Source organism: Ylistrum balloti, unplaced genomic scaffold, assembly GCF_031769215.1.
Source record: "Ylistrum balloti isolate Yb309-2 unplaced genomic scaffold, AGI_CSIRO_Ybal_v1 Utg370182, whole genome shotgun sequence".
In the NCBI taxonomy this organism is placed as follows: Eukaryota; Metazoa; Mollusca; class Bivalvia; order Pectinida; family Pectinidae; genus Ylistrum; species Ylistrum balloti.
In genome coordinates, this window is record NW_026782167.1 from 55,550 (window position 1) to 68,447 (window position 12,898).

Genomic DNA, 12,898 nt, shown 5'->3' on the forward strand with positions numbered 1-12,898 from the left:
AAGAACAAAATAAACAGGGTTACGTTTATAATGAACAAAATATACGTTACCCAATATTGAGATCGCCATGGCTAGACTAACATTCTAACTTGGTTTCTGTGTCAGTAATAACCGTACAAATAGATTTCAGCTTAAACGTGAAATAATCTCATAAGTAAGTAATCAAAGGGTTAATTTTAGGTGCGCAATACCCTAATAAGATAATTCAGCTAGGTTAAAGTTTAGTCAACACAAACTAATTTCAAACAACGAAATGAAACATTTTTGAAATCGATTGCTTATAACAGTTAAAATAATAATTGATTAGCATTCTTGAACTTTAATCAATGATCGCCGTCATTTGGGTTATAAAAGCAATGGAACAAAGTATTTTCCCTGCAGGTACAGTTTAAGATGTCATCTGTTGAACTTGAAACAGTTTTTTTTTTAAGTTTTTTATACGACATGCTTATCGAGAGCAGAAGAATCTTAAAATAAAAAGAATACTTGTCACATATTGTAGCCTTTTTCCTAATGGTTGTATACATTTTTAATATTAAAGGAGATACACAGTTGTAAAAATTGATGTTCTTTGGTACCGTCACTTTGAAGATGGAAAATGAAAAATCAATCGAGGCATGTTTACTTTCCTCGGAGTATGGCATGCAATTGTTGTTGTTGCGGCTATGCATACACTCAGTGTCTATTGATATAAAACATTTTTGATATTTAAATCACCGTCTTCCAAGCAACAATTTAGGTTGGTTTTTGTTATAAAGAGCCTTCAGTATCAATTGGTGGAAGAGATTATCAAGACGCCTAAATTTAGATTTGTGTCTAGAGAAATGGGCAGGTTGCCTTGGAAATTAGACAAATCGCTTGTCCGTACTGTCGTTATTACTTCATTGATCATACATATATATATGTAGGTATTTATAAAGTTCAGCCCGGTAGTTTATATACTCTTACTTAAACCGAATTGTAGTTACTGGATTCAAGATTACACTATAATTTGAAACTTTGCGAAGTAGATATCAAGTCAAATTCGAAATGATAACAGTTCGATGTGGTTTCTTTTAAACATTTATATGACAATACGTCATTTATTTAACATATTAAAAACTACACTTTCAGTTAAATTTTCTTAGTTTTATAATAGTATATGAATGTATATTGTGTTTTATATTTGTGTTTATAATTAATAGGATAAAGAACAAAATAAACAGGGTTACGTTTATAATGAACAAAATATACATTACCCAATATTGAGATCGCCATGGCTAGACTAACATTCTAACTTGGTTTCTGTGTCAGTAATACACCGTACAAGTAGATTTCAGCTTAAACGTGAAATAATCTCTTAAGTAAGTAATCAAAGGGTTAATTTTAGGTGCGCAATGCCCTAATAGGATAATTCAGCTAGGTTAAAGTTTAGTCAACACAAACTAACTTCGTAACACATTTCCATACATTTGAATTGTTTTCTCATACACTTAGCTCAATGAAATATAAAAAAACTAATTCCACTAATTAAATAATCAAATGGTTGAAACAAGGCACGTAATCAATACTAAATGTACAACAGACTCAATACACACAAGGTCGTATTAGCTAGATATTCGAATAAAGGTTTATCACCTGGATATTCTAATGAAGGTTATCGCGTATTCTAACACTTAAACACGATAAATAACAGTTAAATAAACAACTGATAATGTAATGTAGAGATTGTGTACGAGATATAACGAATTTTGGATTTAGCACATTAGAGTAAAATAATGAATATATCAGCATCATACAGCTGTTGCATCCTTCTAGAACTTGTCCGTAATGCTAAAGGCGACTGAGAAAAAAAATCAAAATGGGCGAAATAAATGAATAGGCAGATGAGTAGCTGTATTAGTGATCCCCGACATAAGTTCGTGCATGTCGTTATAGACGACTTAGTGTTGCCCTCGCAGTAAATTATAGACTATACTTTACCATTTTCGATCGTAGGAATCGACCAATGTAAAGCCTCTTAACAAATCTATGTGCTTATTCCGTTTTTGTTCCTCAGGGGAAAAACTGATAAATTGACCTCATTAGAATACACTTATCTCTTTCATATTTGTCATGCTGAAAAAAAATCGTCAAATTAATCTCATTTGAGAACATTTACATGAATGGACCCAGATTGACATGTCGGGTATCATTAATAAAGCAGAAAACTCCGACCCTTCTGGAACACATGGTTATTCCTTCCTTTCCTTTTTTCACTGATATTCGTGTTAATATTTCTACGCTTCATGTATTGTCCTAACTAGTTTCATCGATATAATAAATTTAGATAAAGATTTTGAAATGTTAGGTACTTATTTATTGTTTAAACAAATAAGGATGACTAAGTCTAAATTAAAAAGTGGACAGCTTTTGGAATAATGTACATTGTAGGACAAATTAGGGCAGCTCTATAATCAAATACTTTCATACAGAGTATGATTAAATTTAACTTATTGAACTCTCATCGCTCCTACCTAACAACCGGATAATCCTTTGCTTTATTTAGATCTGTCAATGCTCATCGGCCTCTTATGACGATTATATAGTTAAATCTGCGCGTTTTTTCCATTGGTACTGGTGAACTTAATCATCGATATAAGTTGCTTGACACGTCTACTGCGCTAGACGTAGGTCCTACCATGGGTAAGTAATAAATCATTAAACTTTCTAGTTTAGACAAATAAAATATTTCGTCGTTTCAGTAAATAAAAAAAATTAGAAATAGATTTATTAAGATTGTATTTTTATGTTTATTTGCTGTCAAATATTCTCTGATGACTTTAAAATACCATTTATTTGGGATATTCTTTCAATGATTTAGATTTACTTATTTATTATTGTATTTATATATAAATATGAATTACCTTTGTTAAAGAATGCTATGACTTCCAAATTTTGCAACTTCGTTCAAAAATATATTATTACCCAAATGGAATTCAAGTGTTTGAAAAGCTAAAACAAAGACAGAGGAAGAAGCATACATTTTACAGAAAACGTTTCAATTTTTTTCATAATTGATTTTAAAAATAATAAGAAGAAAACCAAAGCATTTGTTAAATAATGATAATTTGAAGCTAATAAAATAACATGTATATTCCTAATGAATTAAATATCACAAAATATTTAAACAGTTTTTCTAAATGTTGTGTCTGTCCTTATATCAATTTTCAGAGAACATTCGTGTTTGGCTGGTGTCAATCCTATGCTCCCTATCCACTGTACATGGTATGATCTAATTAATTTAACGCACAGATATTGTACAGAAATAAGGCCCTTTTTCTGACGATACCAATCAACTTGATAACAGATTTAAAGATATTTTTTTCAAATATTTTAGTTTTTGGATAACGACTAAACAGTAATCATTATGATTTTGTAAAAAACCGAATAATTTTCAGAGAACATTCGTGTTTGGCTGGTGTCAATCCTATGCGCCCTATCCACTGTACATGGTATGATCTAATTAATTTAACGCACAGATATTGTACAGAAATAAGGCCCTTTTTCTGACGATACCAATCAACTTGATAACAGATTTAAAGATAATTTTTTCAAATATTTTAGTTTTTGGATAACGACTAAACAGTAATCATTATAATTTTGTAAAAAACCGAATAAATAAATAAAATAAATATATGTTCATTTATCATTTATTGTAACGTTTACAGTGTACAGTTTATTCATTTCTGGTATGATATCTCATACATATGATTGGTTTGATTTTGAAAAGGCGCTCCTGACAATCGAGGTACAGAGTTTATCATTGGCTATATGGAGAACATTGCAGAGTCTATAAACGTCGAACTCTTTATCACAACCATGAGGACCACCACAGTCAATGTACGGGTGACCGCCCCGAGATACAGCGCCGCGGGGATCAACTCTGCCTTCTCCGTCACTGCCGGAACTGTGAAACAACTGTTCTTCCACCCACGTATTCGTCTGAGTGGTAATGAAATGAGTTCCAAGGCCGTCTGGATCACTGCAGATGAAGAGGTCGTGATTTACGGAGTAAATAAGGAGACATATTCATGTGATGCCTTTTTAGGATTGCCTACAGACGTCCTTGGAACTGAATACTACGCCATCACGTATTACCCACCGTCCAGACAATGTGAGCTGTTGGTTGTCGGTGTGAATGACAGCACTACAGTAAACATCAGAGTTGGAGATGCTATTGGTAGTCGGTACATATCTTGGGGAGGAACAAACTACTACAGCGGACAAACACTTACTGTCACCATGAACAGATTCGACACATTCCAGTTAGTCACCTACGGCGATCTTTCCGGCACATACGTTAGTTCCAGTAAGCCGGTTTCTGTTTTCAGTGGAAATAGGAAAACAAATATTGGCAGAGGAGGAAGTTCTGACCATCTGGTCGAACATCTTACAAATGTTGATACTTGGGGTAAACGATTTGTTACTGTTCCTGTTCCACTGAGGACAGTTGGTGATTACTTCAAATTTATAGCCAGTGAGAGTAACACCCAAGTTACTATAAGTGGAGGATATTCCACTTCCTTTACGCTAAGTAATGCAGGTACAGTCGTACAGAAAACGATACCTTCTGGGGCATACTGTCTTGTTGTCTCTGATAAACCAATATTAGTTGTTCAGTTTTGCCTCAGTCAACAGTCATCAAGCGAAAAATCGGATCCTATGATGATGATCATTCCACCGGTGGAACAATACGGAGCCGACTACACATTTACAACACCAAAGTACTCTCTCGGCTCTTACAACAATTATTTCATGTTTATTGTTAAGAATAGTGAGAAATCTGGACTTCGAGTCGATGGCAATACCTTCCCCTCCAATACTGTGTACAACACAATAAGCGGCACGGATTACGTAGGGGGCTATATCAGCGTGTCCGAGGGGTCCCACACTGTACGTCACACGTCTCCTATCTCCATCTTTGGAGGATATCTGTACGGTCAAGCAAACTACGAGACCTATGGGTTTACTACAGGCATGAGAATGGCGGGCATCAACACGGTGAATATTTCTGATGAGAAATTATCGTTAATTTATATTTTGATATTAATCCTACTTTTATTTAATTTTTGGGCCTATTCCTTTCGATAAGCTGAGATTCCAGCATCAAAGACGAGTCCTATAAGGACAATACAACTGTATGCTGAAGTTTGATTCATTGTTTGGCTCTACCGTATCTTACTTAATTTTGTATCTAAAAAGCGTCATTCACTTGTGTGTTTATTATACTATTTTCTTATGATGAAACTTTCTATCAAAGTACAGACGTGATACGTTTTTAGAATTCCATGTCATGGTTTTCATTATTGTGAATGTGAAACTTTGATTCTGATCCCGGATAGGAAAATGATGACATGGGGATAACCTTCATTGTGACACAATGTCTAAAAGTACTGATAGTAAAGTTCTCGAGTATATACACTAGCTTTGTTTAGATCCCTATATATCAGGTGGGTTTTGGATATGTTGGTGTTTTCTTGTTGTTTTTATAGAACTCTTTTTCAAGATGCAGTCAATGGGTGGGTCAATGTCAGTGGATTTCCTTTTTAATTGGCATTATCATAAAAATTATACAGTAATCGATACAACAGTTTATTAACAAGACATAAAAGGAAAAAAAAAATAAACATCCACATAGCAAAGATCATATCAACACCATACAATGGCAGATGTCAATCTTTTCTGGGAAAAGTCTTTGTTGACAAGAAAATAAATGCTCTACGACTCAGGTTAAAAGGGAAATAATTATGTCAATGATTAAGGGAACACATGAAATCATTATGTTTGATAAAACTAGAGGTATTGCAACTTTCTTAGTTTTTCATATTTAAAACATAAAATTCACCGACTATAAGATTAGATTTACAACACTTCTGGATACTAACAAACCTAAGATTGTAAATGTAGATTAAGTTTGCTACATATCAAGACATGGAAGTGACAATCATTTCAGATTTGTGTACCGACAACTACGGTTGTGGGTGATGGCATAGACAACGACTGTGACGGTCTAATTGATGAGGAGTTGTGTACTACAGAGAATCAGGGTAGAGGTATGTATTACTGACTGTGACGGTCTTATTGATGAGGAGTTTTGTACTACAGAGAATCAGGGTAGAGGTATATATTACTGACTGTGACGGTCTGATTGACGGAGAGTCGTGTACTACGGAGAATCTGGGTAGAGGTATGATTGATTGAGTCATAGGTGTGACAACTTGTAATATATATCTCAATATGCAATATCTTATTCTTTTAATGCAATTCTTTAAGGAGTAGAAGGATCACCAGAAAAACAGGAAGAACATTATTTAGTTTAATTGTTAACTATATCAACAAGAATTACTTACAATCGGTCCGAGAAACATAATACCATGTAAACTTAATTATGTGAAAATTTCATTGGATATTGGATCAAAAAACTACAGATTTGAATATTTATGTTGATTAACGGAAGTAAGACGCTATGGTTTTATGTGTCTGTTGTAGATGATGACGGTGATGGGATTGCAGAGGAAGATTGTGCCACTCCACCGCCAAGTAAGTATAATTTTCTATATTAACCTACTGACATATTGTCACTCCAACGCCCAGTATGTATACTAAAAGGATAAAGAAACGCAGGGTGAACTTTAAACCAGAAATTAAATAAGATATCGGACTTCATTTAAAACGCAATTTTGTATACTTACAGATAAATTAAAGGTTAAAAATTTCCAAAGTCTGTATTTTGCATCTGACAATTGGTTTAGAGGTACTAACGATTAAATTGAATGGACCCATAGGATTTTGAAATTGAAATTGAACTGAGTCATCAATATCTTGTGTGTCCGCCGTTTGCTGTGGTCACGGCCCTTATTCTTCTGGTCATAGAGTTCATGAGAGCGTTAATCCGTCTTATGGGGATGTTTTCCCACTCTTCAATCAGAGCTCTGGTCAACTGCTCTCGAGTAGCAGGGATGGCTGGCGTTTTCGAACCTGTCTATCCAACTGGTCCCAACGATGCTCGATCCGGGACAAATCAGGGCCAATCTAGTGGTTGAATGTTGTTGTTGGCCAGAAAGACTTGGCAAATCCTTACTACGTGGGGTCTAGCATTATCCTGCTGGAGGGTTAGATTATGCTGCTGTAAGAAAGGGATAACATGGGGTCGGAGGATCTCATCTCTATACTTAGCTGCTGTTAAATTGCCATCAATAACAACCAATTGAACGAGTTTTCAAAATATCGGAATAATTATTACCCTGCGTTTCTTCATCCTTTCAGTATATAATTTTCTATATTAACCTACAGACACATTGTCACTCCACCTCCCAGTTTGTATAATTTTCTATATTAACCTACTGACATATTGTCACTCCACCGCCTAGTATGTATAATTTTCTATATTAACCTACAGACACATTGTCACTCCACCGCCCAGTATGTATAATTTTCTATATTAACCTACTGACATATTGTCACTCCACCGCCCAGTATGTATAATTTTCTATTTTAACCTACAGACACATTGTCATTCCACCGCCCAGTATGTATAATTTTCTATATTAACCTACAGACACATTGTCACTCCACCGCCCAGTTTGTATAATTTTCTATATTAACCTACTGACATATTGTCACTCCACCGCCTAGTATGTATAATTTTCTATATTAACCTACAGACACATTGTCACTCCACCGCCCAGTATGTATAATTTTCTATATTAACCTACTGACATATTGTCACTCCACCGCCCAGTATGTATAATTTTCTATTTTAACCTACAGACACATTGTCATTCCACCGCCCAGTATGTATAATTTTCTATATTAACCTACTGACATATTGTCACACCACCGCCCAGTATGTAGAATTTTCTATATTAACCTACAGACACATTGTCACTCCACCGCCCAGTATGTATAATTTTCTATATTAACCTACATACACATTGTCACTCCACCGCCCAGTATGTATAATTTTCTATATTAACCTACTGACATATTGTCACTCCACCGCCCAGTATGTATAATTTTCTATATTAACCTATAGACACATTGTCACTCCACCGCCCAGTATGTATAATTTTCTATATTAACCTACTGACATATTGTCACTCCACCGCCCAGTATGTATAATTTTCTATATTAACCTACTGACATATTGTATGTATAATTTTCTATATTAACCTACACATATTGTCACCACCGCCCAGTACTACAATTTTCAAAACTTACCCACCGACATATTGTTACTTTCCTGTCCCAGTATGTACAAATTTGTATATTTACCTACACACATATTGTCACTCCACAGCCCAGTATGTACAATTTTCTATATTTACCTACAGACACATTGTCACTCCACCGCCAAGTATGTAACAATTTTCTATATCTACTTACAAACATATTGTCATTCCACCGCCCATTATGTACAATTATCAATATTTACCTACAGACATATTGTCACACCATAGCCCATTATGTATAATTTTCTATACCTAACTACAGACATATTGTCAATCCACTGACCAGTATGTACAATTGTCTATACCTAACTACAGACAAATTGTCACTCAACCCCCCAGAAGGTACAATTTTCAAAACTTACCCATCGACATATTGTCACTTTCCTGTCCCAGTATGTGTAATTTTCTATATCTACCTAGACACATTGTCACTCCACCGCCAAGTATGTACCATTGTCTATACTAAACTACCGACATATTGTCACAACACCGACCAGTATGTAACAATTTTCTATACTTCCTACAGACACATTGTCACTCAATCTCCCAGTATGTACAATTTTCAATACTTACCTACAGACATATTGTCACTTCACCGCCCAGTATGTAACAATTTTCTAAAACTAACTACAGATATAGTGGCACTCCACCGCCCAGTATGTATAATTTTCTATATTAACCTACAGACACATTGTCACTCCACCGCCCAGTATGTATAATTTTCTATATTAACCTACTGACATATTGTCACTCCACCGCCCAGTATGTATAATTTTCTATATTAACCTACTGACATATTGTCACTCAACCCCCCAGAATGTACAATTTTCAAAACTTACCCACCGACATATTGTTACTTTCCTGTCCCAGTATGTGTAATTTTCTATATCTACCTAGACACATTGTCACTCCACCGCCAAGTATGTACCATTGTCTATACTAAACTACCGACATATTGTCACAACACCGACCAGTATGTAACAATTTTCTATACTTCCTACAGACACATTGTCACTCAATCTCCCAGTATGTACAATTTTCAATAGTTACCTACAGACATATTGTCACTTCATCGCCCAATATGTACAATTTTCTAAAACTAACTACAGACATAGTGGCACTCCACCGCCCAGTATGTATAATTTTCTATATTAACCTACAGACACATTGTCACTCCACCGCCCAGTATGTATAATTTTCTATATTAACCTACTGACACATTGTCACTCCACCGCCCAGTATGTATAATTTTCTATATTAACCTACTGACATATTGTCACTCCACCGCCCAGTATGTATAATTTTCTATATTAACCTACTGACACATTGTCACTCCACCGCCCAGTATGTATAATTTTCTATATTAACCTACAGACTTATTGTCACTCGACCTCCCAGTATGTACAATTGTCAATACTTACCTTCAGATATATTGTCACTCCACCGCCCAGTATGTAACAATTTTCTATATCTACGTACAGACATATTTTCACACCTTTGCCCAGTATGTACATTTTTTATACCTAACTACACACATATTGTCACTCAACCGCCCAGTATGTACAATTTTCAAAACTTACCTACAAACATATTGTCACTCCACCGTCCCAGAATGTACAATTTTCTATATTTACCTACACACATATTGTCACTCCACCGCCCAGTATGTACAATTTTCTATATTTACCTACAGACACATTGTCACTCAATCTCCCAGTATGTACAATTTTCAATACTTACCTACAGACATATTGTCACACCATAGCCCATTATGTATAATTTTCTATACCTAACTACAGACATATTGTCAATCCACTGACCAGTATGTACAATTTTCTATATTAACCTACAGACACATTAACACTCCACCGCCCAGTATGTATAATTTTCTATATTAACCTACTGACATATTGTCACTCCACCGCCCAGTATGTATAATTTTCTATATTAACCTACTGACATATTGTCACTCCACCGCCCAGTATGTACAATTATCAATACTTACCTACAACCTTATTGTCACACCATAGCCCATTATGTATAATTTTCTATACCTAACTACAGACATATTGTCACTTTCCTGTCCCAGTATGTATAATTTTCTATACCTAACTACAGACAAATTGTCACTCAACCTCCCAGAATGTACAATCTACTTACAGACATATTGTCATTCCACCGCCCATTATGTATAATTTTCTATACCTAACTACAAACATAATGTCAATCCACCGACCAGTATGTACTATTTTTTAAAAATTACCTACAGACATTGTCACTCCATTGTCCAGTATGTACAACTTTCTTTACTTATCCACCGACATATTGTCACACCTCCGCCCAGTATGTACAATTTTCTATTCTTAACTACAGACATGTCACTCCGCCGCCCACTAAGTATAATTGTCAATACTTACCAACAGACATGTTGTCTCTCAACCGACCAGTATGTATAATTGTCTATACTTACCTACAGACATATTGTCACTCAACGCGCAGTATGTACAATTTTCAAAACTTAACTACAGACATACTGTCATTCCACCGCCCAGTATGTATAATTTTCTATATTAACCTACTGACATATTGTCACTCCACCGCCCAGTATGTAGAATTTTCAATATCTACGTACAGACATATTTTCACACCTTTGCCCAGTATGTACATTTTTTATACCTAACTACACACATATTGTCACTCAACCGCCCAGTATGTACAATTTTCAAAACTTACCTACAAACATATTGTCACTCCACCGTCCCAGTATGTACCATTGTCTATACTAAACTACCGACATATTGTCACAACACCGACCAGTATGTAACAATTTTCTATACTTCCTACAGACACATTGTCACTCAATCTCCCAGTATGTACAATTTTCAATACTTACCTACAGACATATTGTCACTTCACCGCCCAGTATGTACAATTTTCTAAAACTAACTACAGATATAGTGGCACTCCACCGCCCAGTATGTATAATTTTCAATACTTACCTACAGACATATTGTCACTTCATCGCCCAATATGTACAATTTTCTAAAACTAACTACAGACATAGTGGCACTCCACCGCCCAGTATGTATAATTTTCTATATTAACCTACATACACATTGTCACTCCACCGCCCAGTATGTATAATTTTCTATATTAACCTACTGACATATTGTCACTCCACCGCCCAGTATGTATAATTTTCTATATTAACCTATAGACACATTGTCACTCCACCGCCCAGTATGTATAATTTTCTATATTAACCTACTGACATATTGTCACTCCACCGCCCAGTATGTATAATTTTCTATATTAACCTACTGACATATTGTCACTCCACCGCCCAGTATCTACAATTTTCAAAACTTACCCACCGACATATTGTTACTTTCCTGTCCCAGTATGTACAAATTTGTATATTTACCTACACACATATTGTCACTCCACAGCCCAGTATGTACAATTTTCTATATTTACCTACAGACACATTGTCACTCCACCGCCAAGTATGTAACAATTTTCTATATCTACTTACAAACATATTGTCATTCCACCGCCCATTATGTACAATTATCAATATTTACCTACAGACATATTGTCACACCATAGCCCATTATGTATAATTTTCTATATCTAACTACAGACATATTGTCAATCCACTGACCAGTATGTACAATTGTCTATACCTAACTACAGACAAATTGTCACTCAACCTCCCAGAAGGTACAATTTTCAAAACATACCCACCGACATATTGTCACTTTCCTGTCCCAGTATGTGTAATTTTCTATATCTACCTAGACACATTGTCACTCCACCGCCAAGTATGTACCATTGTCTATACTAAACTACCGACATATTGTCACAACACCGACCAGTATGTAACAATTTTCTATACTTCCTACAGACACATTGTCACTCAATCTCCCAGTATGTACAATTTTCAATACTTACCTACAGACATATTGTCACTTCACCGCCCAGTATGTAACAATTTTCTAAAACTAACTACAGATATAGTGGCACTCCACCGCCCAGTATGTATAATTTTCTATATTAACCTACAGACACATTGTCACTCCACCGCCCAGTATGTATAATTTTCTATATTAACCTACTGACATATTGTCACTCCACCGCCCAGTATGTACAATTGTCTATACCTAACTACAGACAAATTGTCACTCAACCTCCCAGAATGTACAATCTACTTACAGACATATTGTCATTCCACCGCCCATTATGTATAATTTTCTATACCTAACTACAAACATAATGTCAATCCACCGACCAGTATGTACTATTTTTTAAAAATTACCTACAGAAATTGTCACTCCATTGTCCAGTATGTACAACTTTCTTTACTTATCCACCGACATATTGTCACACCTCCGCCCAGTATGTACAATTTTCTATTCTTAACTACAGACATGTCACTCCGCCGCCCACTAAGTATAATTGTCAATACTTACCTACAGACATGTTGTCTCTCAACCGACCAGTATGTATAATTGTCTATACTTACCTACAGACATATTGTCACTCAATCTCCAAGTATGTACAATTTTCTATATTTCCTACAGACATATTGTACTATTGATATCTATCGGTACCACACTGTAACATTCTATCGTCCAAGAATAAAA

General features: G+C 35.2%; 1 protein-coding gene across 1 annotated transcript in view; it reads left to right on the forward strand.

The window, feature by feature from the left end:
- The first annotated feature begins 2,660 nt into the window (after positions 1-2,660).
- Positions 2,661-12,898, forward strand: part of LOC132551155 (uncharacterized) — a 44,393-nt gene continuing 34,155 nt past the window's right edge. Inside the window, exons 1-4 of the mRNA XM_060215267.1 lie at positions 2,661-2,664; positions 3,752-5,022; positions 5,975-6,074; positions 6,511-6,561. Of these exons, the coding sequence (XP_060071250.1) occupies positions 2,661-2,664; positions 3,752-5,022; positions 5,975-6,074; positions 6,511-6,561 (1,426 nt within the window). The remainder of the gene's footprint in view (positions 2,665-3,751; positions 5,023-5,974; positions 6,075-6,510; positions 6,562-12,898) is intronic.